Genomic DNA, 24,216 nt, shown 5'->3' on the forward strand with positions numbered 1-24,216 from the left:
ACAACTGCTATAGTCAAGACCAGAGGTTACAAATGGATGAATGGTTCCAAAAACAAACTAGAAAGAAACAACCAATCCATCATATTTTTTTTAATTTTAAAGAACTGTTCCTTTTAATTCTGCTATTTGTGTCAAGTACAAAAATCAACCAATTAAAGAAAAAAGCACTTTGTTCTGTTTACCTAAGTTCCCCATTCCCCACACCCCCAGGAATGAACACCAGACAGAGAGTTTCCCCCTTTCTTTCCCCCAACAATTCCCACCTCCCCCTGCACATGAAATTGGAAATTTACACACATCAGATCACAGACAGTACAGAAAGGACAACTGAAAGGCCTGAGCTACACTACAAACTTATTCTGAATCGATGACACTGCAGTTGTCACTGTTCTTCTCAAAGAATCCTGGGAACTGTCATCTGGTGAGGATGATAAGGAATTTCTCAGACCAGTTCCCAGAACGTCTAGGAATAATAAATATTTGAATCAGTTTAAGTCTGTAGTGTGGATGTGCCTATTAGAGGTACTGCATTATAAATCAAATTTGCCGAGACATAATAAATATATTCAAGGGGGGAAAAGACCCAACCCCACCACCTTTATTGCATGGTATTCTCTGTATAATCAGCCTTGCAGTCAATGAAAATCATGATCATATAAGCCACAGATGCTAGGTGCTCATTTTTGTCCATCTGCTCTGAGACCTGCTCTGCTAAAGTTGCTCAAGTAATTTCTGAACGTGTCTTGGACTGCATCTGCACTGCAGAAGTAATACAATTTGATACCACTTCTAGTAATGCAACTAGAAACCAGTGTGGCATAGGGGGTTGAGCATTGGACTATGACTCTGGAGACCAGGGTTTGGAGCCTGACTTGGCCATGAAACCCACTGGGTGACCTTGGGTGAGTCACACATTCTCAGCCTCAGGGAAAAGCAATGGTAACCCCCCTCTGAACAAACCGTGAGAAGAAAACTCCATTATAGGTTTGCCTTAGAGTCACCATGATTCAGAAATAAACTTGAAGGCATATGCCAAACAACAAACTACTTTAACTGTCATGGGTCCACCCAATAGAATCCTGGGATCTGTAGTTTGTTGTGGCACCAGAGTGCTCTGACAGGCGAAATTTCTCACAAAACTACAAAGCCCAGAATCCCACAACACTGAGCCATGGCATTTAAAGCAGTGCCAAACTGCATCAATTCGGCAGTGTAGATGTGGCCCAAATCAGAAAATGATCTCCTCTTGTGTAAGACAAGCCCACTGAAGTGTCAGAATAATGGAAACAGAGCTTGGAAATGTTAGTTTTTGAACTACAGCTTCCAGAATCTCCCAGACAGCATGGCCATCGACTATGATGTTCTAGGAGCTGCAGGCCCAAAAGTAACTTTCCCAGGACTTGGGCTGAACCCTCTTGGATGGACCCATGGGATCATTTGTTGAATCTTGAGTCAACACATAGGTAAGTATCATTTATTCAATACGTCTACCCTATATAGGACTAACAATAGTCTTCTAAAGCAAAGCCAATTTATATCTAGTTTGCTACTCAACCTCCTTCCTTGCAAGATGTAAACACTCGAATAATTCCTTCCCTTGCTAAGCAAGATGATGAGCAGTTTATCCCATTTTTGGATGATTTTGTGCACTTCAGGGCTTTGGAAAACATTGCTTGTGCAAAAGCAACAATACACAGACGTTGGGGTTTCTAGAATCTCTCAGACAGCATGGCCATCATTTTTCCTTTTTGTACAAAACCCTTCCCACCCCCCACAGAAAACAGGGGCCAAGATCCTACATCAAAGAGAGGAAACATCACTTTACACTCTTAAGAGTCACATGACTGTGTGAAACGAATGCATCAGTGAATTGCAATATTGCACAATGGAATGTGCAACCAAATGTGCATGTGGAATGCAATTTACATGCATGTGAAATACATACGGCACCATGTGAAACCCCACACTCACAACCTTGAACGGAACACACACATCCACATCAGACAAAAATCTCCAAATGCTTCTCTAGAGTAACTTGTCCATTACCAGCAGGATTCCAGCCATGGAATTCTGTGCAGATTGCCCCATTTTCTACACACAGATGTTGCTTTATGCATCAAAAACAATGGGCACCATAAAAGTGTGTGTTGGGTGGGGTTGCACAAATGGATTTTTCATCAATAAGTCTTAATATGGGAAAAAATCCTCACTTTTATTTTACCATTTTCTTGATGGGATTCTCAAGGGTGTGAAGACACCTTTTCTTACTGAGGATGAGCAAAATTGCAAGAATACTGTATATACTCATGTATAAGTCTAGAAATGTTAGTCACAAAACGGACCCAAAAAACCTGAGTCGACCTATCCACAAGTCAATCTAAGTACTGTACTTTAACTCTTATTTTAAAAAGAAATCATTCCCTTGTGATAGGCAAGAATGTAATCTGTCCTGGAAGCACTGACCCCACTCCATTCACTCATCCATCCAGCCTTTAGTATGAGCACAAACATGCCTGATGGAATTTTGTAAGTTTTTTGGCATTCTTTTCTTTCGTTTCATCCTTTAGATCCTTTGTTAGAAGCCTCTAAGTTTTACCCTTGACTTATCCATGGGTCGTGTCAAAATCCATCATTTTGCCCCCCAAACCTGCCCTCGACTTATGAGGTTGAGTTATAGTCAAGTATATACCGTTAATTCTGTCAATTGTCCAGTTTGCCAATGAAGGATGACCACTCCAAGGTATAGTAGAATTCCAGAGCTGCAAGGATGACCCAGCTTTCTAAAAAATGAGTTCTTGCAGGTGCAGGTCTGAGTTGCAAGGCTGTGAGAACCTCCTTGTCGGCTTCCCCCAGGTCTCTTGGTTTCAGCCAGTGTAACTGTCTCATTCCCAGCTCTGAAGCTCATTTCAAGTGATAGGAGAGATGAGTTAGGAAAATTCCTTTGGACACTTGCTAAGGATCCTTAGCACCCACCAGTCACATGGGGAGGGGTTTGGGATGAACTCCTTGGGGAAGGATTGCAGGAAAACTAATTGAAAGTGGTGTTTCTTCACAGATGAATGGTTGGGATAGGGGACCCCAGAGGCATGTGGCAGCTTAGCAGTGTGTCGGATGAACAGCCAGCTAGAGGGAACACCTTTCACAGACCATTGCTTATGTAGGCCATTTAGGTCTCCTGACTAGTGATACAGAACTTGGGAAAGTTCTTGTGGGGCCAGCGGCTGTGCTGGCTGAGGGATACTGGGAGATGTAGTCCTCAAAAGGAACTTTCCCAAGTTCTGCCGCTGATGCACTGAAGAATGGAGCTAGGGAGCTGCACCCGTGTAAGATAAAGGCTTACACCAGGACTGATTTGTAATATTTTTATATAGACATCATCTGCAGCGCAGAAATAATACAGTTTGACACTGCTTTAACTGCCGTGGCTCAATGCTAGGGAATTCTGGGATTTGTAAGTTTGTGTGATATTTAGCCTTCTCTGTCATAGAGCTCTGGTGCCTGACCAAAATACAATCCCTAGGATTCCATAGGATGGAGTCATGGCAATTAAAGCAGTGCGATATAACAATGATAACTATGTAATACTTTATGAGAGTAGCACTAGCTATACTACCAGCAAACACAACCAAGCAGAGTAGAAAGGGATTATGTAAATAATTAATTAGCTACCTTTCTAATGTACCGCGAGCTCTTGGTATTGTTAGAATCCTGAAGTATTCTACCAGATGTATTCTAACTGTGGATGATGGGGGAATGGGTTGCGCTTTGCATAGCTTGTAGAGATGGTGATATGTAGTGCTTGGCTGGACCAGGTGTGAGTTATCTAGTGTCCTTGAGAGGCTGGCCTGCAGAGACTTGGAATGCAGTTTCGTTTCTCAGGGAATAGGGATGGAGGATGGGAACTAGTGCTGGGAAGGACTCCACCCCCAGCAAAAGCCTACTGAGCGGGCTTTTGCTGGGGGTGGAGTGCTTTGGCTTACGGGGACTTATGCATTGCTTTTGCTGGGAGGGGTCAGTCTCAGCTTAGAAGCTGGGTGATGAGACATGGCTGATCTTGGAACCTTCAATAAAGTTCTGTTGTTTCATTAAACAAGCTGACTGGTTGATTGTCCAGGATTCTGGTCCCACACTCTGATAGGTATCCACTGGGGTTTGGTTCCACAACCCCACCATGGATACCAAAATCTGTGGATGCTCAAGTTCCATTAAACACAATGGCATAGTAAAATGGTATCCCTTATATAAAATGGAAAATCAAGGTTTGCTTTTTGGAAGTTATATATTTTTTTAACATTTTCAAGTCGGGAATGCTTGAATCGGTGTATAAAGAATCCATGGAAATGGAGGGCCAACTATAATGGAAGAGCAGGATTTTATCTCTTTCTGCATATAGTTTTGTACAAAGTTGACATGTACTGAGAAGATATTCAGGATTAGTGTAACTGAGGTAAGGTTAATCAAAGACAATCACCCTATTTAGTGTGGTGAACTATATGGACATTTTTATGAAAGATGACATATTTGTATTTGACATACGTGACATACTGTATTTAAGATTATTGAAATAATAATAATAATAATAATAATAATAATAATAATAATAATAACAACAACAACAACAACAACAAAGCAGTGTCAAACTGCATTATTGCTGCAGTGCAAATGCAGTCATAGACTTTTGAAGAACCTCTACCATCCAAAATGCATCAGACTTTTTAACAAATTAAAAAAAAATCACTGGATTCCTATATCACCATCAGTGCTACATAACTTTACGTATACTTAGCTAAGATGTATAATGGCACACTGGCAAGTGTGACCAATGAGTATTAGTGCCGCATGTGCACTGGAACTGATGCAATCACATTGGGAGTGATGTGATGCATCCCTAGCTAAGATGGAGGGATGGCCTCATTTGTGGACAAGCTTTAAATACTTTAGATAAATTCATGGAGGATAAGGCTATCTGTGCTTGTTGGCTTGTTGGCTACCTACTGTATTTATTACCTCCCAGACCAGAAACAGCATTTTGCTACATTGCTACAGGATGGTGCAGGAAAGTGCAACTCTGCTCATATCTGGCATATTGGTTTCTCACTGGAGCATGCGATGGCCCAATGGGGAGAAATGGCATGATGGGCTAGCTAGGTCATTAGTCTGATCCACCTCCAGGGCTCTTCTTTATCCTAAGATTCAGGCAGTGCTAAGATGGAAGGTTGAGGCAAATGGTGGCATGCTAAACCATATAAGTCTACATCCTCTTCTCACTCCTAAAGAACAGGACTCAGGGCATTTTAATGACATTGTTAGAGTAGTATTGTATATAAAGGAATGGCTCACAGTGAAAACTTGGAAGTTATCTGTTTGAATCTTGGTCCTATGGTGAACTCAATAGGTGGTCGTAGATGAGTCAGTCATTTACAGTATAGAAATCATGTACTTTGGCACTACTTTAAGTGCTGCAGCTCTATCCTATGGAATCCAGGGATGTATAATTTTACAAGGTCTTTAGCCCTTTCCTGTCAAACAGTGCAAGCTGCAGATCCAAGGATTCTGCAGGATGGAGCCATGGCAGTTAAAGTAGTGTCAAACTGCATTATTTCTACAGTGTGGATGCACTGTGGGAGTATCTATAACAAATACTTTGCATACAAAAATGTTTTTATTGTATCTTGTTTTTTTAAGATGCTGTAGGCCCTCTTGGGTTCTGCATAAGGAGAAAGATTGGACGTAAATCAAATAGATGGGATAGGATGGATAGATAGATAGATAGATGGCTTGCTTACTGGCTTGAGTAAGTTGTCAAACTCTCTTATTTCTACAGTGTAGATGAATCCTTAGTCTTGGCGCCTACATTTGTAATACTGCCCTACCTTGAGAACCAGTATGGGTAATCTCTAGTCCTCTAGATGTAGCTGAACTCCATTTCCCAGCAGCTCTACCCCATCAGGCCAATGAGGAATCATGATGATGGTTCGAGTTCATCAGCATCCAGAAGGGTAAAGGTTCTCCATTCTTGCTTAAAGGGATGTGTGAAAACTTTGGCTGGTATCCTCTACCATCCACTTCGTTAAGTGTAAGTTGCAGTTAACAGTTATGAATAAATGGCTCTAGGTAACTATTTTGTATTCACAATTGCTACATAGCCATAAATGCAAACCTATTGTAACTCCATTTCCAACCTGATTTATCAGGCATCAGCTGCATGGGGAGAAGGAGGTGCATTCTGCTGGCAATCAGAGCACAGGTAAATGAATGTTTCCATCAGGTTTGGAGGGGTGTAGGGCCTGGAGTGGTTAGTTTGCTGAATTCAGTGGCTTATCTAGAATATTAGCCTTTATTTTCAATGGGGTTTTCCACCCGGGAGCTTTTGTTACCTATGGAAACTCCAAGGAATATCTCAGATCTATTTGCTTTGAGAAACTGTAGGTATATATTATACAAACTCATTCAGACACAGATGCTGTCTGGCAGATTTTTTAAAAAAAAATAGATGTATGTATGGTGTGTGTGTGTGTATGCACATGTATGTTCTTCTGGCAAATATACTACAGAGAGCTGGACAGAATATGAGTTTGGGATTACAATCGGCATTAACAGAACTACAGTTATCTGCTACAGAGACTGATTACCTCAATTTATTTGCAAGGATTACTGCAATGAAGCATGGAAACCATTATTATATAAATAGCAGAGGCAGGAAAAGTTAACACTTCCAGAATGGAAATGCTGAGGGGGGGGGGGGGGGAGGCCGGGGGGGGTGATGCATCTATTCCAGGTTGTAGTCTGAATTTTAAAGGATCAATGCAAGGTGCTGAACCATATCCTCAAAACTGGCTCGGTACTTTGGACAGCTCCTTAAAGTTTAGAATAAAAATAAAAACCATAGCCTGGATTCACAGCCCACCTTTTGCCAGAGTCACTGGTTGGCTACAGAACTGTATCCCCAAAGAAGTAAAATTTTCAAGTTCTACTGTGTGTGCATATGTTCCTTCGAGTCACCTGTTGACTAATGGTGACTGCAAGAATTTCACAGGGCTTTCTTTCCAATTCCTTTCTCTGAAATATAGCCAACAGCACCTAGTATTTGTTCTCAATCTCCCATCCAAGTAGTAATCGGGGCTGACCCTACTTAGCATCCAAAATCAGACAGAATCATAGAATCATAGGATAATAGAGTTGGAAGAGACCGCAAGGGCCATCCAGTCCAACCCTTTGTGATGCAGGAAATCTCAATAAAAGCACCCCAAACAGATGGCCATCCAGCCTTTAAAGACCTCTAAGGAAGGAGACTCTACTACACTCTGAGGGAGTTTGTTCCACTGTCAAACAGCCTTTACTGTCAGGACGTTCCTCCTAATGTTGAGCTGGAATCTCTTTTCCTGGAGCTTGCATCCATTGCTCTGGGTCCTGTTCTCTGGAGCAGCTGAAAACAAGCTTGCTTCCTCCTCAATATGACATCCTTTCAAATATTTAAACAGGGCTATCATATCACCTCTTAACCTTCTTTTCTCCAGGCTAAACATCCCCAGCTCCCTAAGTTGTTCCTCATAAGACATGGTTTCCAGACCTTTCACCATTTTAATCGCCCTCCTTTGGACAAGCTCCAGTTTCTCAATGTCCTTTTTGAATTGTGGTGCCCAGAACTGGACACAATATTCCAGGTGGGGCCTGACCAAAGCAGAATAGAGTGGCACTATTACTTCCCTTGATCTAGACACTACTATTGGCCTTTTTAGCTGCCACATCACACTGTTGACTCATGTTCAACTTGTGGTCTACTTGGACTCCCAGATCCCTTTCACATTAAGTCTTGTTCAGCCAGGTGTCACCCATCCTATATCTGTGCATTTCATTTTTCCGCCCTAAGTGCTTACATTTCTCCGTGTTGAAATTCAGAATATGGTGCCTTTAGGGTATTTGGCCTAGATATCTATATATTGAAGGGGAGGTGGAGAGAAAAACACAGTAATAAAGCCCTCTCCTACAAGATGCATTGTGACTACCTTCCTCAGAGCTACTGCTTTTCATAAAACTTTTAACATCAAAATACATGAAACATCATCAAATGCAAGAAGCTGCAATTCACATTATAGATCCCAATATAATAGATTTCACCTGTAGAAATTAGATTAGATGACAATTATATATTAAAATGATAAAAACTAGTGAATCTGCAAAATAATTATATAAATTATAGATCTGGTATTTGTTAAAAAAGAAAATCAAGTTACAGATCCTGAAATGTGGCTTGACGTCATACCAGCTCAGAGTAATTGTCCATCTAGACAGTGGCTTTCTAGGTTCACAAACACAGACAGCAAGAATCTACACAAGGACACCGAGCATAAAATTGCATCCAGAGAGCTTCCTCTTCCATCTTTCATCCTGACAGACCCATCTTCCTCTTGCACCCTCTCAAAATGGCCGTGTAGCAACTGGGAAGGCCAGGCGATCCCAACAAGTGGCTGGCTATTGTCCTACATCCCTGGGCTGGGCCACTGTATGGCTGCTAAGGGCCAATTCCCCCCAAACCCCTCCCAGATGCTGCCTCCATTTCCCTCTGCAGTCCTTCTCAAAATGGCAAACAGAAGTGATGTTGTGTCATGTCTAGTCACCATTTTAGGAGGGACTGCAGAGAAAAATTGAAGGATTTGGGAATAGTACAGCTTGGTGGTGGTATGATTATGTTTTACATGTGTTTAGGAGGGGCTTTCTGTGTGGTTTGAAGGCAAAAATTGCCCCAAAATTGTGCCAATTTTTAAAAATAGGGGTGTTAGTGGACAGATGGGGATCTTCAGGGCTCACAAACAGGGTCCACTGGCTGTATGAGACCTATGGGTAACTGTGCGCATCTCTGATATAGCCAGACACAGAACAATGAAGGCATCATGCCAAGATCTCCCTGGGGGTCTACTGTATATCCCAGAGGTCTGGCTATAGGGACATAGCTAGTTGCTTCTCACTGCCCCTGTCCTTTTGATGGCCATGTCAGAGTGGCTTCTGCAGGAGAAAGGTGAATCTCAAGGGGTGGGAGCCCTTGCCTGAGGAAGGTAGTGGATTTCTCTGTCTGCAATGACCATAAAAGACATACATATACTGTACTGGCGTCATCAACAGGAGGCTAGCCAGAGGTTTCTCCATTACTTGCTACTGGATCCTTCTATCTGAAGATGCTGTGGACTGAGCCTGTGACTTTCTGCAATGCAAAGCAGATACCTGGCCCCTCTCCCCATTCCCAGCACATTCCCATAGGCACAGCCCCAAGTTCTCAACCTGGAAGCATGGCCTCTTTTCAGAACTCCCTTTCTTTCTTTTCTTCCTAAAAAGGAAGGGGCAGTTTGAATGCTGGAACTGATCTACGTTCAGTCTTAAATAAGGTCCCCTCCCCACACTAAATGTATGTATACATGTATTTATACATATGTACATGTAAAAATTAAGTTTGGCCATTTGGCATTCAAGTTTCAAAAGAGAAAAAGAAATCAAGACTCCATTTTGCACTAGCACACAAAAAGTGGGTTTTGGCTCTCATGTATTAGCATTAGTATTCCATACTTTTCCCCTCTTGCAGTCCTGACAACAACCCTGTCAGGTTGGTCAGTGCTATTTTATCCAAAGCTTGTTGGGAAAGTTGTTCTTTGAATAACAAGTCCCAGAATCCCAATGTCAAGCTTCAACTTTGCACTTAGACTGCATCTACACTTTAGAAATAACGTACACCAGTTTAACTGCCATGGCTCCATCCTACAGAATTCTGGGATTTGTAGTTTTGTGAGACACTCTTTGTCGGAGTGTTCTAAAATGACAAATCCCAGGCTTCTGTAGGATGGAGTTACAGCACTTAAAGTGGTGTCAAAACAGCATTATTTCTACAGTGTAGATGCAACCCAAGATAAACCGATGTCATGCAGCCTGGTCAAAGATCCAAGGGGTTGTGGTCCAAAAAGTAACTTCCCCAGGCTCTGTAATTATCATCCTTCTATTGCACAAAGAGCCTGAAACTGAGAATTTCTCACCTTATAGGTCACTTTGATAGTTCACAGCAAAGATAACATTTGAACCATTGGTGGCTGACTTCACAGTGAGGTGGTGAGTCCATTAGGTCCAACCCTAAAAGGAGCTATCCAAGGTGATTTTTGCAGATAAGGTTCAGGACCTTGGATAGTTCCAAACTGAAACCTGAGGCAGATTTGCTGCCTCAATGTCATGGTATTCAAAGCACAGAACCTATTTTGCAGAGAGAGTTTGGCATGTGATCGTTCCTTTGACAGTTCCATTCCAACCAAAACCTGGGGCAGGTTCAGCATTTCTCCACTAACTTTGAAGCCACTGGCAGTCACTGATTTGAAGATACTGACTCTTTGATTCCTAACTCAGATTCTTCAGCCACTAGGTGACTCTGCCTCTTGCTGACTGGCACTGTGAAAATAAATTAGAGCACCCATAGGACCTCAGAGATACTTTTACAATGTAAGTAGAGGCACTGGCAAACTTCATCCTGCTGTCTTCTGTGTCCCCCGTAGGAGAACGTCACTGCAAATATCTCCGCTCACTGTCCGTGGTTTTTAATGGTGTCTTTGTGTGTGCATCAAGGAAATAGTTTTGCTCTGTGATCTGGTCCCACAAGGCTGAGTTTTACCAGTCCTGGTGGTGGTTGCTTGGCGTGACATGAACTCTCTGCCAGAGAACAGCTGGTCTCTACATGGGACAACGAGGAATCAGAGAAAGAAGGGGAAGGAGAAGAAAGTGAGCATCACCACACATCCTGCTCACAACGACCTCCCTTCAAGGCAGGCCCAGAATCTCACCCTTCCTGAATTTTTGTGTTTTTCTTTTCCCTCTCCAAAGCATGCGGCGGAAGTGTCTAGACCTGTGTTCCTTTCCACGCGTTCCATCCATAATCCCGGAAGAGAGTCAGTTCACAGTGTTGCACCAGTCTGATGCCAGACGGATGGACGGGTTAGGAGTCATTTCCAAAGGAGGCTGGAAAGGAGGGAAGGAAGGATGGGTTTTGGGGTGGGGTTGACAGTGGAAAGAAGCAGGTTTCGGGGTATGGGGAGAAACAGAAAAGGGAATAAGTACTGAAACTATGACGGAAATAGAAGGATACAGGGAGACATTGCAACATTAAAGAGCCTGGGAGAGGGCAGCAAGATTGGTGGCCTTTCCTACAGTTTTGGGGGAAATTCCATTTCTGGAGTCCAACTCCCAGAATCTCCTAGTCAGTATAGCTTCCTGGGGGTTTCTGGGAGTTGGGAGTCCAGAAAGGGAATATTCTCTGGCTGTTCTCAAGCACTTCCGGAATGATGACTGGCTTTAGCCTACTGATGGGACAGGGATGGTTAAGCCAAGGTCCACAGCCCACGGCAACTTAATGTTTTTATTGGCCATGTTTTTACCTCTCCTTACATCTCTTGAAGGCACCAATCTTGCATTGAGAGCTGGGTAACCAGACAAACATTCATGACAGAAGAAGAAACAGGTGGACAGAGGAGAGACAGAGGAGAAAAAGGAGGACGGAGAGCTGCGGATTGCAAAAGAAACTGAGAAAAAAATGGAGAAAAGGCAGATGTATGGTTGGTTGCCAAAGAGAAAACTGGAGCAGGCTCTGGGACCTTGAAAGGTTGTGAAGAAAAGGGAGATGTAGTGGTTTGGGTGCTGGACTAGCACTCTGGGAGATCAGGGTTCAAATCCCTACTCAGCCATGAAAACCCACTGGGTGACCTTGGGCAAGCCACATTCTCTCAACCTCAGAGGAAGGCAATGGCAAATTCTCTCTGACAAATCTTGTCAAGGCAAACTCATGATAGGGTTGCCATAGGTTGGAAATGACTAGAAGGCACACAATAACAAGAAAAGCAAGTGTCAGCAGATGCTGTCTGTTACACAACCAGACAGACAAGCAATTCCTGCTGAAATTCCCTTGTTATGCAACCTTTAAAGGTAGAGGAGCCATCTCCGGTTTTCACCCTGGCAACCCTAGGCAGATGAAAGGCAAAGGCTATGGAGCCTGGTTGCTCCTATGTCAGTGGAGCAGCAACTCTGCTCCGGGTTTTAGTGTGCCTTTTAAAGGAGATATCCAAACTGCCAAACCCATTCCCTGATACAAATAGGTTTAGCATCTATAATAGGGCTTATAAAGTTTGCACTGAAACCCAGAACGGATTAACTGGCTCAATGATCTGGAAGCCTCACAGCTGCCTCTGCAAAGGCTGGAACAAGAAAAGAGTTTGGAATGGGGGGGGCAGGGCGGAGGAAACAAAACGGGGAAGAAATAGGGTGAAGAAGGAAAGTATCAACAGGGAAGGGTTGAAGTGTGGCGAAGGACGGAGGAAATCTATAAAGAGCAAATGAAATGGGGAATAAGGGCCGGGTTTGGCGAGGTGAATGAGGCAGAAGAGGCAAGGGATGGAAGAAAAAGAATGGAAGAAGGGAGTCAAGGGTTAAAGAGAGAAAGAGTGTAGTTGGAGGATGATCTTTCCTTTATTCCACCTGCTTCAGGCAATTTCATCCTTGCAGGTCTCCACTCGTGCATAGCACAATGTCCAATTAAGGCCCTATTTTTACAACACCATCTGAAACCTACAATCTCAAAGCCTCCCGCTACAACCTCCTCCCTGCTATCTATTAGTAGTTTTAGAGGCAAAGCTTGGGAGAAAAACATTGCTTTTTTGGACAACAGTTCTTAGGAGTCTATTACACTGGGGCTGAATTTGACATTAAACAGAGATTAAAGCGTATTTAAAACATCCCGTAAATAAAGCAAAAATGGTGAGTAATTGCATGAATGATTATCACACGCAATTGTGCAAATAAAGTGGTATTGGAAATGAATTGTCATTGGAATCCCAAAAGTAAAAAAAGATGCACATTAATGCTTCTTTGTGACCATATAATGATGGGTTTTGTACAATGCCACGTGAAATCGTTACATGTAATTATGTGATTTTTACAGGATATTCACAGGATAAACTACCGATCTCCTTCATGTGATAAACTCCCTAGATGCCATGATGGAGGGATGCTGGGAGGTGTTATCCAAAAAACTAACTTTTTCATGCTCTTCCTAGAATTAAGATTGCTGCATCTCCCCTCCCTCTGCCCCACTTCTTGTCAAAAGAATACTTGTGTGCCCCGAACCATAATCACACAAGCAGAAATTCAACAGGCCCAAAGCCCAGGGGTGTGTCTACACTAGAAATATTGCAGTTTGATAAAACATGAAGTGCTGCAGCTCCATCCTATGGAAACCTGAGATTTGTAGTTTAGCAAAGTCTTCAGCTTTCTTGGCCAAAGAGTGTTGGTGCCTCACCAAACTGCACATCCCAGGATTCTGTAGGATGCAGCCATGGCCATTAAAGTGGGGTCAAACTGCATTATTTCTACAGTGTAGATGCACCCCTGAAGTACCTGTCATGCTCTCCTTGGTCTGAACATTTGACAGAAAACCTGAATGGGGTTTCCCTGCATGATAACAATTGGCAATCTTGTACTGCTTGGGTTCTTGGACATGCATAGGATGTTACTTCTGTACATATAAATATAGGTTCCATGTTTAGACCTTCTTCCAAATGCACAGAATTCAGGGCAGTGGAACTGGGTGGCTTGTGGATTTTGGAGGTACTGGCAATCTATGAGAATCTTTTCCTCCACTGATGCATTCTGTGAATCCATGGAGGGCAATGGTGACTGAGCTTGGAAAAGGATTTTTTCCGCCCCATAGAGAGACTACAACTCTCAGAATCCCCATCACCATTAGGTTGGGTATGTTACCAAAAATCAGGCACAGTTTTTAAGGTGGATTTGGTTCTCTTTGATAGGCATGTATGTAGCACAGGGATGGGAATCATGATGTTGGATTTTAACACCCAGCATTCCTCACCAGTGAGTGCCTAGGGCTGCTGGGAGCTGCAGTCCAACCTAGAAGATGGCATAATTTTCAACCCCAGTATAGAACATTTTATCTTTGATTCTTCCCTGTCATGTACCCCTCAGAACCAGACCACAGCCAAGGCTTGTAGATTCTTTTTATACAACATTGCCAAAATCTGACCATATCTCTCTGCCTCTACTGCCAAGATCCTGGTACATGCCCTAGTGGTCTCACGACTTGATTACTGTAACGTCCTCCTGGCTGGGCTTCCTCTTTCTCACCTCCGTCCTTTAATTTCTGTCCAGCACTCAGCTGCACGCATTATCACATCCGCCCACGCTGTGACCATATCTCTCCTGTGTTGGCATCCCTTCACTGGCTCCCCCTCCCTTTCTGTATTCAGTATAAGCTCCTGCTGTCGACGTTTAAAGCCCTCCATGAGCTGGTCCCTCCTTACTTATCAGACCTTATTTCTCCTCACCTTCCCACTAGGGCCCTCCGTTCTGGTAGTCAAGGTCTGCTGTCCCAGCCCAGGATTTCCTCTTCCCCATCCCGGATTGCCTCTTTTCACTTGCTGCCCCTCACTCCTGGAACCTTCTTCCCCCACAAGCAAGAGCCATCACTTCTTTAACCAGCTTCAAAACGGAGTTGAAAACCATCCTGTTCACGGCAGCGTTCCCAGGCATTGCATAACTGTCACTTGCTATTTGATGTTCTTTTGTTGTCTGTTTTATTGAATCATTTCCTGTATTGCTATGTATTTTATATGTATTATCCTAATAGAGAGGCCCCTTCCCCACCACCATTCCCTTCTCCTTTTGTGTCGTGTCTTTTTAGATTGTAAGCCTGAGGGCAGGGAACCATCCAATTAAAAAGACTGTATGTACAGCGCTGTGTAAATTTACAGCGCTTTATAAATAAAGATTACTATTACTATTAATAGGGATGGATGAGGGACAACAGACTCAGCCTGAATCCAGAGAAGACGGAAGTACTCATGATAGGTTCCCCCGGTCCAGGGTTGGCGGTGGTTCCACCTGTCCTGAACAGAATCACGCTTTCCGTGAAGGACTCTGTACGCAGCTTGGGGGTGCTCCTGGACTTGTCGCTCCACCTTACATCTCAGGTGGATGCGACGGTCAGGAGCACCTGTTATCAGCTTCGGCTGATACGCCAGCTGCGACCCTACCTTGACCGGAGGGACCTTGAAACTGTTGTACATGCCCTGGTAACCTCTCGCTTGGACTTCTGCAACGCGCTCTACATGGGGCAACCCTTGTACCATACCCGGAAGCTGCAACTTGTGCAGAATATGGCAGCCCGTCTGGTCACTGGCACTGCCAGGGCCAGTCATATAACACCAGTCCTTAAAGACTTGCATTGGCTACCTATTCGCTTCCGGGCGCAATACAAGGTGTTGGTAATTACCTATAAAGCCCTAAATGGCTTGGGCCCAGGGTACCTGGAGGATCGCCTCTCTCCGTACAATCCGCCCCGCACACTCAGATCATCAGGGCAGCAATTGCTAAGAGTTCCAGAGGGGAAATATATGTCCACTTCTAGGAGGGCCTTCTCCATCTCGGCCCCCAACCTCTGGAACTTGCTGCCCTCTGAGCTCCGCTCAACCACTTCCCTAGCCCAATTTAAGAAGGGGTTAAAAACCTACTTATTTGAGCAGGCTTACCCCTGACCTCTGCCCCAGAACACTTCCTCCCCCCCTTTCTTCGTGGTTAGCACTGTTTTGCCGGTATGAATTTTATGAATTGTTGTATTATTGTTGTTGCATTGTTTTTAACTAATTTGTAGAGCTGTATTGTATGTTGTATATTGCTGTGCACCGCCCTGATTTTAAGAAGGGCGGTATACAAATAAAAATTTTATTTATTATTTAATAATAATAATAATAATAATAATAATAATAATAATAATAATTCAAAACTTGGGGTCCCCACAACAACCCTCTAAGGTTGTTCAGTATTATTATCTAATGAAATCTACAGTGCTATATAAATAAAGCATAATAATAATAGTGCAGAAGTAGGCACATTGTGGCCTGTGAGCTGCATGAAGCTCTTGAAGCCCTCCAAAGCTTCCAGATCCTCTATGTTGTTTTTGCTCAACTGCCATGACTCAAAACCATGGTTTTCCCCTCAAGCCTATAGCTGACCCACCTGAAAAGAAAGAAGGGCCAAAAATCAGCCAGAATTGGGATGTGTGTGGAAATTGGATCCCATCCCTTCCACAGATGCCCACTCCTGATCTAGAGGTTAGGAAATGCTGGCTGAGGGAAACTGGGATTTGTAATCCAAAACCCCCACAACTTTTCCAAGCTCTGCTAGTGAGTAGCCTGTAAGTTCCTCCCCTTAAAATCTTTGTAGGTTTTCATCAGGATAAGCTAGATCTGTTGAATTTCTACTGTTTTGCAGTTGTTAAAAGGGCACAGGAGTAGGGTGACCAGATGTCCTTCTTTTCCCAGATATGTCTTACATTTCAACCTTCTGTCCAGGAGGAATTTCAAAATGCTCTGCATTTTGAGCATGACTAGGATGCATGAATTTACATTTTTATGAGTGTGTTTTTAGATTTAATTTTGCAATGCCTTCTATTTTTCTTATGTGTCCTACATTTTGCAGTGCTTTGTCTTCTTTTGTGGTTAGGACCCCTGGTCACTCTGCACAGGAGCCTTGATTTAGGCAGGAAAAACAAAAAGGTCACTGACTAATTTTTTGTCCTTATGGGGACACTTTCTCACTCCTCACCTTATCAGTAAGGTAACCCACAAACTTTTGGCTGAATCTGTACAGCAGAAATAGTGGAGTTTGACACCACTTTAACTGCCATGGCTCCATGCTATGAGATCTTGGGATTTGTAGTTTGTTGTGGCCCCAGAGCTCTCTGACATAGAAGGCTAAATATTTGACAAAACTACAAATCCCGGGATCCCATAGCATGGAGCCATGGCAGTTAAAGCAGTGTCAAACTGCTTTACAGTGCACCTGTGTCATACACGGCCACGATACACAGATTTCAGCTTACACTGAAAGCCACATGAAGGAAAAGGCAATGGTGGACCACGCTGCTTGCACAAGCCCCATTGTTTTCAATGGGGCTCAAGCATATGCAGTATTTGTCTTACGTTGGGGGGGGGGGCAGAACGGATCCCCTGTGTAAGGAAAGGGGGCACTCCATTTCTGCAGGCTGAAATGAGAAAGGAGTCGTACGCCCTGCTCCTTAAATATGCCCGTACCTTGACTGAGGAGCTGTAAGTTGCGGACCTCCTCTCGCACCTGGAGTTGCAGCACCTGTTGGAGGACTTCCTGCCTCTGAGACTCATGCATAATCCCCATGCGCTGCAACTTCTCTGCATTTAGCCGTAACAGTGCCCGACCTACAGAACAACAAAGAGCAAGGTAGTGGCACTAAAGATGCTCAGGGGGTGCAGACCACACTAGGTGGCATCCAAAGGAGGGTGGTACCACTGCTCCTCAAACATCTGCATTTTGGCATAAATGGGATGTGGCATTCGCCCGTATCTCTTTCAAATGCTGAAGAGATGGTGTGAGTGGGGTGAGGCTCAGTGGGAGGACAATGCTGAGGCCCCAGGTGTTTTTTTTAAAAAAAAAAATTAAAATAAGGATTCTGTAAACTGTGGTATGGGAGAAGGTCAAGAGAGTGTGTGGCACAATGAGGTACTGCTCTGGGTGACACCAACCCTAGGGACGCCATTGTTCCAGGTCCAGGCTTCTCTTGGACATGCCAGTTTTAAACTGTGTAGCAAGTCACACTCTCTCAGCTTCTGGGGAAGGCCATGGAAAACCTCCTCTGGACAAATGTTGCCAAGAAAACTCCATTATAAGTTCAGCTTAGGGTCGCCATAAGTCAGGAATGAGTTAAAGGCACACAACGACAATGACAAAGGATACTTATGGGTCTGAAGGCAGTACCTTGTTAATTTGAGCCTTGCTGTACTTCCAACCTGAAGTGATACAGCCCCATTTTGCAGATGAAAGACTGAGGCTGAAAGGATGTAATCTGATTAATGCTCGGTCCTCAGTGAGTTACGTGTGGCCATCTGGATGCAGTATGGGTGTTGTACTGTTTTCATTGCACTGTTTTTAAGAGCCATTACGTCTTTTAAAATTGCATTTTATTATTTTAATGAGTGATGCTTTTAAATGTTGTAATAGTTTGATTCTATTTTTATACTCACTTTTGTATGTTTTGAATTGTATTGTTATTTTAAATTGTAAGCTATTTTGAGTCTCAGTTTGGGGGGAAGTGGGTTGTTGTTGTTGTTGTTGTTGTTAGTGGTTTGAGTGTTGGATGGCTCTGGAGACCAGAGTTTGATTCCCAGCTCATCCATGGAAACCTACATGCACTCAACCTCAGTAGAAGAAAATGGCAAGCCTCCTCTGAACTTATCTTGCCAAGAATACTCCATGGTAGGCTTTTCTTAAGGTCGCCATAAGTCAAAAATGACTCGAAGGCACAGACAACAAAACAAACAACAACAACAACAATAAATTAATTAGACCACAATCCCTATTTACTCTAACCATCTGAACCAGGACTGGCAAATATGATAGTCCAAAATGTCTTGTAAAGCCGCCATATCATATGGATGGGGTCTAGGCAATCTGAAGGGCCACATCTTCCTAAATGAGCCCATTTGAATTTTGAGATCTTTGGTGAACAGTTTTAACTCCACTCCACTATCTCCACAGGGGTGTCTGGTGGGGAGATAAAGAGAAGCCCTTCTTGGTTGCCAAGAAAACCCCATGACAGGTTTGCCATAAGTCAGGAAAAATTTGAAGGCACACAACCCTGGATCAACTATTTAGTGACAGCCGAGCAAATCTGAAAGCATGTCATGCAGAAAGACTATACAAGGCACCTACACAGAAAGGGAGTGTAAAGAACATGAATGAACACAGTGTGGCAAAATCATATATGTGACCAAGAAAGCTGATGGATCCATCCATTAAGTCCTTGGAGTATGGTAGACTCTCCTTCTTTGGAGATTTTTAAACAGAGGCTGGATGGCCATCTGTCAGGGATACTTTGATTGTGAGTTCCTGCATGGCAGAATGGGGTTGCACTGGATAACTTTTGAGATCTCTTCCAACTCTATGAGTCTATGATGCTAATCACTTTTTATTTGTCCATCACCTTGAGAGCCCTTGTGGGCTGGGAAGTAATATGGAAATACTTAAAATTGTGAAATGCTAAACCTCATAGCCTAAATATTCCATGCTGGGCAGAAATGTTCAACTGCTCTCATATCAAGGAACTTATGCATGCATAAAACACCAAAAGTTTTTGGCCAACTGTCAGTATTTTGGGGGCAGGGGGCTGTTGTTATAGAGATTATCCTACCTTCAAAATTTACCACTTCATCTCTGGGCAAAGGGTTTTCTATTTCCCAGTTTGCCCAAGACTTAAGTTCATTTCTAATGCCCTTTTAGGAGGGTGCCGATGGAAAACAGGCAAACTGGCACATCTTCATGGGAATGCATTAGCTGTTGCCCTGGCCTTTCTCTCCATGCAGAGTCTCTTAGAAGAAGGTTTTTATAATCTGCTCTGTCCTCATCTCCTGTGGGTATGATCACTAATGCTTCCTTTCATTTCCCACATAAAGACTTTACTGAGTTCTTCCATTAGTACTTTATTGTCTCCTTCAGGGCACACAAAGCTAAAGATCTCAGTTTCTGTAGGTCCTGGGGAAAAACACACACCACCACTACCACAAACCTCCTTACATCTTCTGTTTTCTCATTTCCTTCTGCATCTTTGCTTTCTAAATCAGGACAGCAGACAAGTTACCCTCTCCTGAGCAAAGTGCAGAAAGGAACATGGGAGAGAAAGAAAAAGATATTTGCTGTATTCTCTTTTTCTAATTTCCTTCTCCTAACATGGCTGACAGACACTCCTATCAGTGTCTACTCCCTCCTGTGCTAGACAAGAGTTGTGTACCTGAGACTTTTCAAATTTTAATCCATGCCTTATCCATCCTTGCAAATAGCTCTTTGTTCTTCGGATCAAGCCACCCTAGATCAACTATTTTGTGACAGCTGAGCAAATCTGAAAGCATGTCATGCAGAAAGACTGTACAAGGCACCTACACGGAAAGGGACTGTAAAGAACATGAATGAATGCAGTGTGGCAAAATCATATATGTGACAAAGAAAGCTGATGGATCTATCCATTTCTGGTCTGTGTCAATTGCACATCATTTCCTCCTGAATTCTGTTCCATTCTGTTTCTGTGTTTAAATGCATATATAAGGCAGTTTGGAGCATATTCTCTCTCAAAATGCACATTTCAAAATGTATTTTATCTCAATGCATCCATTCTTCATTGTATCTAAATGTATCTTGGTGTGATGTGGTAACCAGAGTTTTGTTTTGTAAGCTTTGTGAACATAATGCTCATGAAGCAACATGGATACTTGAAATGTGTCAAATGAATGCCATGAGCATGTTTGCCTCTCTCTGTAGGTGTATCCACAATACAGAATTAAAATAGTTTGATACCTATTTATCCTACAGAATCTTGTGATTTGAATTTTGGTGAAGCACCAGAGCTCTTTGAAACACCAGGCTAATATTTCACCAAACTACAAATCCCAGGATTCTGTAGGAGAGTCATGGCAGTTAAAGTGGTGCCCAACTGCTTTAATTCTGCAGTGTGGGTAAACCTGGTGTGGACGTAAACCTGAGACAGAGATAGGGACCAACTGCTTCTTAGAAAACTGAAGAATCAAAGTAATGGTAATGGGGGAAGCCATTTTGTTCTTTCAGTGTTCACTCTTTTGACTTGACTTGACATGTATCTGCATTGCATATTTATATCAGTAGGATGCAACGTAGGTTCCATCCTACAGAAATCTGGGATTTGTAGTTTGGTGAAGTGCTTGGAGAGCTCAAATATTGTTGTCTAGAGCTCTCCAGCAAAAAATTCTAACTAAAAATCCCAAATTTCCATAGGATGGAGCCATTAAAGTGATAGTGGTCTCTGTCTGTCTGTGTGTGTTGACTTCATTAATTTCACAGGGTTTTCTTATGCAAGGAATACTGAGAGGTGGTTTGCCATTGCCTTCCTCTGAAATACAACTTTCAGCACTTGATATTACTTGGTAGTCTCCCATCCAAGTAGAAAACAGGGCTGACCCTGCTTAGCTTCCCTGCTTAGCTTCTAGTGCCTTCAGGATATTTAGATTAGATAGTTAAAGTGGTATCAAGTTGCTATTAATGTGTTGTGCAGATATACTAACAATGTATTTTGTCTTATCTCCCCTTCTCCTCTCCTGGACCAAGTACAGTCATGGAAATGAGCCAGGCTGATAAAGGAAGAGGCTGATATGATGGAGGGCCTGTACCCACATTCTGAAATAAATGACTGGTTCAGAGGGGGATAGTCTCTTTCTCAGCCTTCCCCAATCTTGGTGCCTTCTGGATGTGTTGGACTATAGCTCTAATCACTCCCCACCATTTGATCTGAGTTTAAAACTCAGCCACTAAATTCATCAGGTGACCATGTCACTATCTCTCAGCCCAGCCTACCTCACAGGGGTGTTGGGGTGGCTATAAAAGGAGCAGAGGAAACCTAGGATAAAAATGTAGGAAATAAGTAATTCTGGGACCAATGGTGAACAAACTGTTACCCCTAACTAATAAGAAATACTGTGCCATCCCAATAATCCTTAACACCAGATCACTGTGCATTGACTAGCCTTTTCTTTTGCAACTGCACTTCCTTTTGGAAAGACCAGACAGATATGGTACCTGTGATGGCATGATGGGAAAAGGCCTCCACGTAGATGAGATAGTTGTGTGGGCAATGTTTCTTGAGCCATTTGCACACATCTTGCTGTGTCCACAGTACTACCGGTTTGGTAAGGCTGCCTAGGGTTGGGCTGGTGTGGTAGATTCCATAGTGTTCGTAGTTGCGGCCCTGCAGGAGTTGGGAAAACAGGAACAAAAATATGGTTAGTGAGCAAATTGAAGGTCGTCATAAATTGGTCCTCCCCATGTTTTCTGCTATCCCAAATTAGGACTTGTGAATAATTCAGTTGGTAGAAAAATCACTCTTCCTGAAGAAAAAACTATAGCTAGCCTCCTGTTCAATATTTACAAGTGTGTAAGTAGAACACCTTTTTAGTTACTTTAAAAAACAGAATGCAAAACCCCTAGAAACAACTCAAGGAAATTCAAGAGGCTACTGAGTGGTTTTGCTCAACTGATCTACTCCCTGGTTAGCAAAAGATTAGAGGATTTTATTTCTAAAATTGTAACTTTTGATTGTCTCTGTGAAAGTTTCTTGCAAATAAGGTGTAAAGTGTGTTTAGAATTCCAAGCAAAGCTATATTTGCATCAAGAATGCTAGAAGCTACTGAACTGTAGTACAAAACCTAGCTAAGCAGTGAGGCTGCACACGTGTTATACTTATAACTATAAAAGTAATTAAAACAATTACAGTGCAGCAAGAGTGACATTATTCCTTGTATGTTACATTTGGAGTTATTCATACACCTCAGTTATTGAAAAAAGGAATTAATTTCAAGCTCAGCATCTCCAGATTACACCTCTTTCTGTATGCATTTCCTTGTGGAAATGTACTCCAGGATTCTGAGATGTGGAAATAGGAAAGGATGATGCTGTGATTTTACTTTGAATTGCCTGCTTAAAATTCAGTACTCCAGCAGCTTTAACTTTCTGGCAATTCCTTAAAGAATACAAACAGATTCTTAACAAAGTGCACATGTAAGATTGTTTGCTGGGCTGCAATCAAGGTTTTGTACCAGCCGTAATTAAAGCAGAGGAAGCTTTGAATCCATTTTTGTATTCCTAAGAATTTTTTGGCTTATTATAAAGAAAGCACGGCTAACCTCCATATTAGGCCATATTTATACAGCTTCTAAAGTATTACCTCATTGTTGATATTCATTGCTACTCCATGACATTTAGGCTCATTATCTTGACTTCTAAAACAATTCTAAGTGATTGAACACATACAGAGACTACATAAACATACACCTTTCCGGGAAGATGTCATTAATTTTCAATTATGTTCAGTGAGGCAGTGAATCCATTCTGGGGTTTAGTTCAAATGTTGAAGGAGCTATTCAAGACAGCTTGGAAACTTCCTTAAAAGTTTATGTTAAAACGTGGAGTGAATTGACATGGTCCCCACCAGACACCATGGACAATGTTTTTGAAAAGTCAAGTTAGTCTATGGCAGCCAATGTGAGAGCATCTGGCAACACCTTAAGGACCACCCGATACTGTACTATATTAGCATGAGCTTTAATGAACTATACCTGACTTCATTCAATGCACCAAGTGTGATCTTGAGTTACAAGTGTTTATGTGTGTATATAGCCAGCCCTCCACACCTGTGGCTTTGACTTTTGTGGATTTGATTATTCTTGGATTTGATTACTATGTTCTCTCTAGGAATCTCTAGGTCCTCCAGCATGACTCCATGGCCAACTAGAGGTTGTGCTGGAGGACACAACACTTATCTTGGCCTTTATAGCGCCCCCCCCCAACACAATGCTATGGTCAGCCTCTTGCAGTTGTTGACCATAAGGTTGCATTGTAGGACCTAGAGATGCCTACAGAGGTGTCCTCTCAGTGTTTGTTTGTGCTTTTCCCACTATCATGGAGGTCCTGTGTCCCTAACTCCAGCTAATGTGGAGGGTTTACTGTATATAAAGACAGAGATGGAGAGTGTGTGTGTGGACATGTGGAGATGAAGGTATTGTGGATAGTGAAGACAAGACAAATTAAATCACATTAGAGCCAGTGTGGTGTAATGGTTGGGTAATGTTCATTGGGTAATGGCCTAGCTGGGATTCAAACCCTGTTCTCCAGAGTCCTAGTCCAATATTCAAACCATTATGCCACGCTGGCTCCCTCTAGGAGTCCAAGGTTCAAATCCCATAACTGCCATGGAGTGACCATAGAGAAGTCCCACTTTCTCAGCCTCAGATGAAGGCAAGACAAACGTCCTCTGAACAATCAATGCCAAGAAAGCCCCATGATAGTTTTGCCTTAGGGTCACCAGAAGTTGGAAACGACTTGAAAGCACACAAAACCAAGCAATAATTACATTACAAAATCCCAGATCTACAGGTGGGCAATATCTTTATCTGTGCCAACTGTAATTCCACAGTAGCTTGAAAGATTTTGAGTTCCCAGAACTCTTCATTAGGCAAGATGATTTTTTTAAAAATGTGTGTGTGTGTGTGTGTAAAAGCAGAACTATGGAAGTCCAAATATTCGTCCAGATCTTGTGGAAACACAAGATAAAGACTTACCATTTTTACATCATCCTGG

At 42.7% G+C, this 24,216-nt stretch overlaps 1 protein-coding gene across 5 annotated transcripts in view; it reads right to left on the reverse strand.

Annotated features, from left to right (window-relative positions):
• Positions 1–9,820: 9,820 nt before the first annotated feature.
• SAMD10 (sterile alpha motif domain containing 10) overlaps positions 9,821–24,216 on the reverse strand; it is a 73,747-nt gene continuing 59,351 nt past the window's right edge. For 2 of the 5 annotated variants that reach the window (XM_042461464.1, XM_042461465.1), the window contains exons 3-5: positions 21,661–21,829; positions 17,124–17,264; positions 11,942–12,340 (exon numbers count right to left, since the gene is read on the reverse strand). In XM_042461464.1, the coding sequence (XP_042317398.1) occupies positions 12,195–12,340; positions 17,124–17,264; positions 21,661–21,829 (456 nt within the window). In that variant the 3' untranslated portion in view covers positions 11,942–12,194. Of the gene's footprint in view, positions 10,702–10,811; positions 10,987–11,941; positions 12,341–17,123; positions 17,265–21,660; positions 21,830–24,216 lie in introns of those variants that run through there. The other 3 variants (XR_006103292.1, XR_006103293.1, XM_042461466.1) reach the window with 3 other exon arrangements.

This window comes from Sceloporus undulatus, chromosome 4 (genome assembly GCF_019175285.1).
Source record: "Sceloporus undulatus isolate JIND9_A2432 ecotype Alabama chromosome 4, SceUnd_v1.1, whole genome shotgun sequence".
Lineage (NCBI taxonomy): Eukaryota > Metazoa > Chordata > Lepidosauria > Squamata > Phrynosomatidae > Sceloporus > Sceloporus undulatus.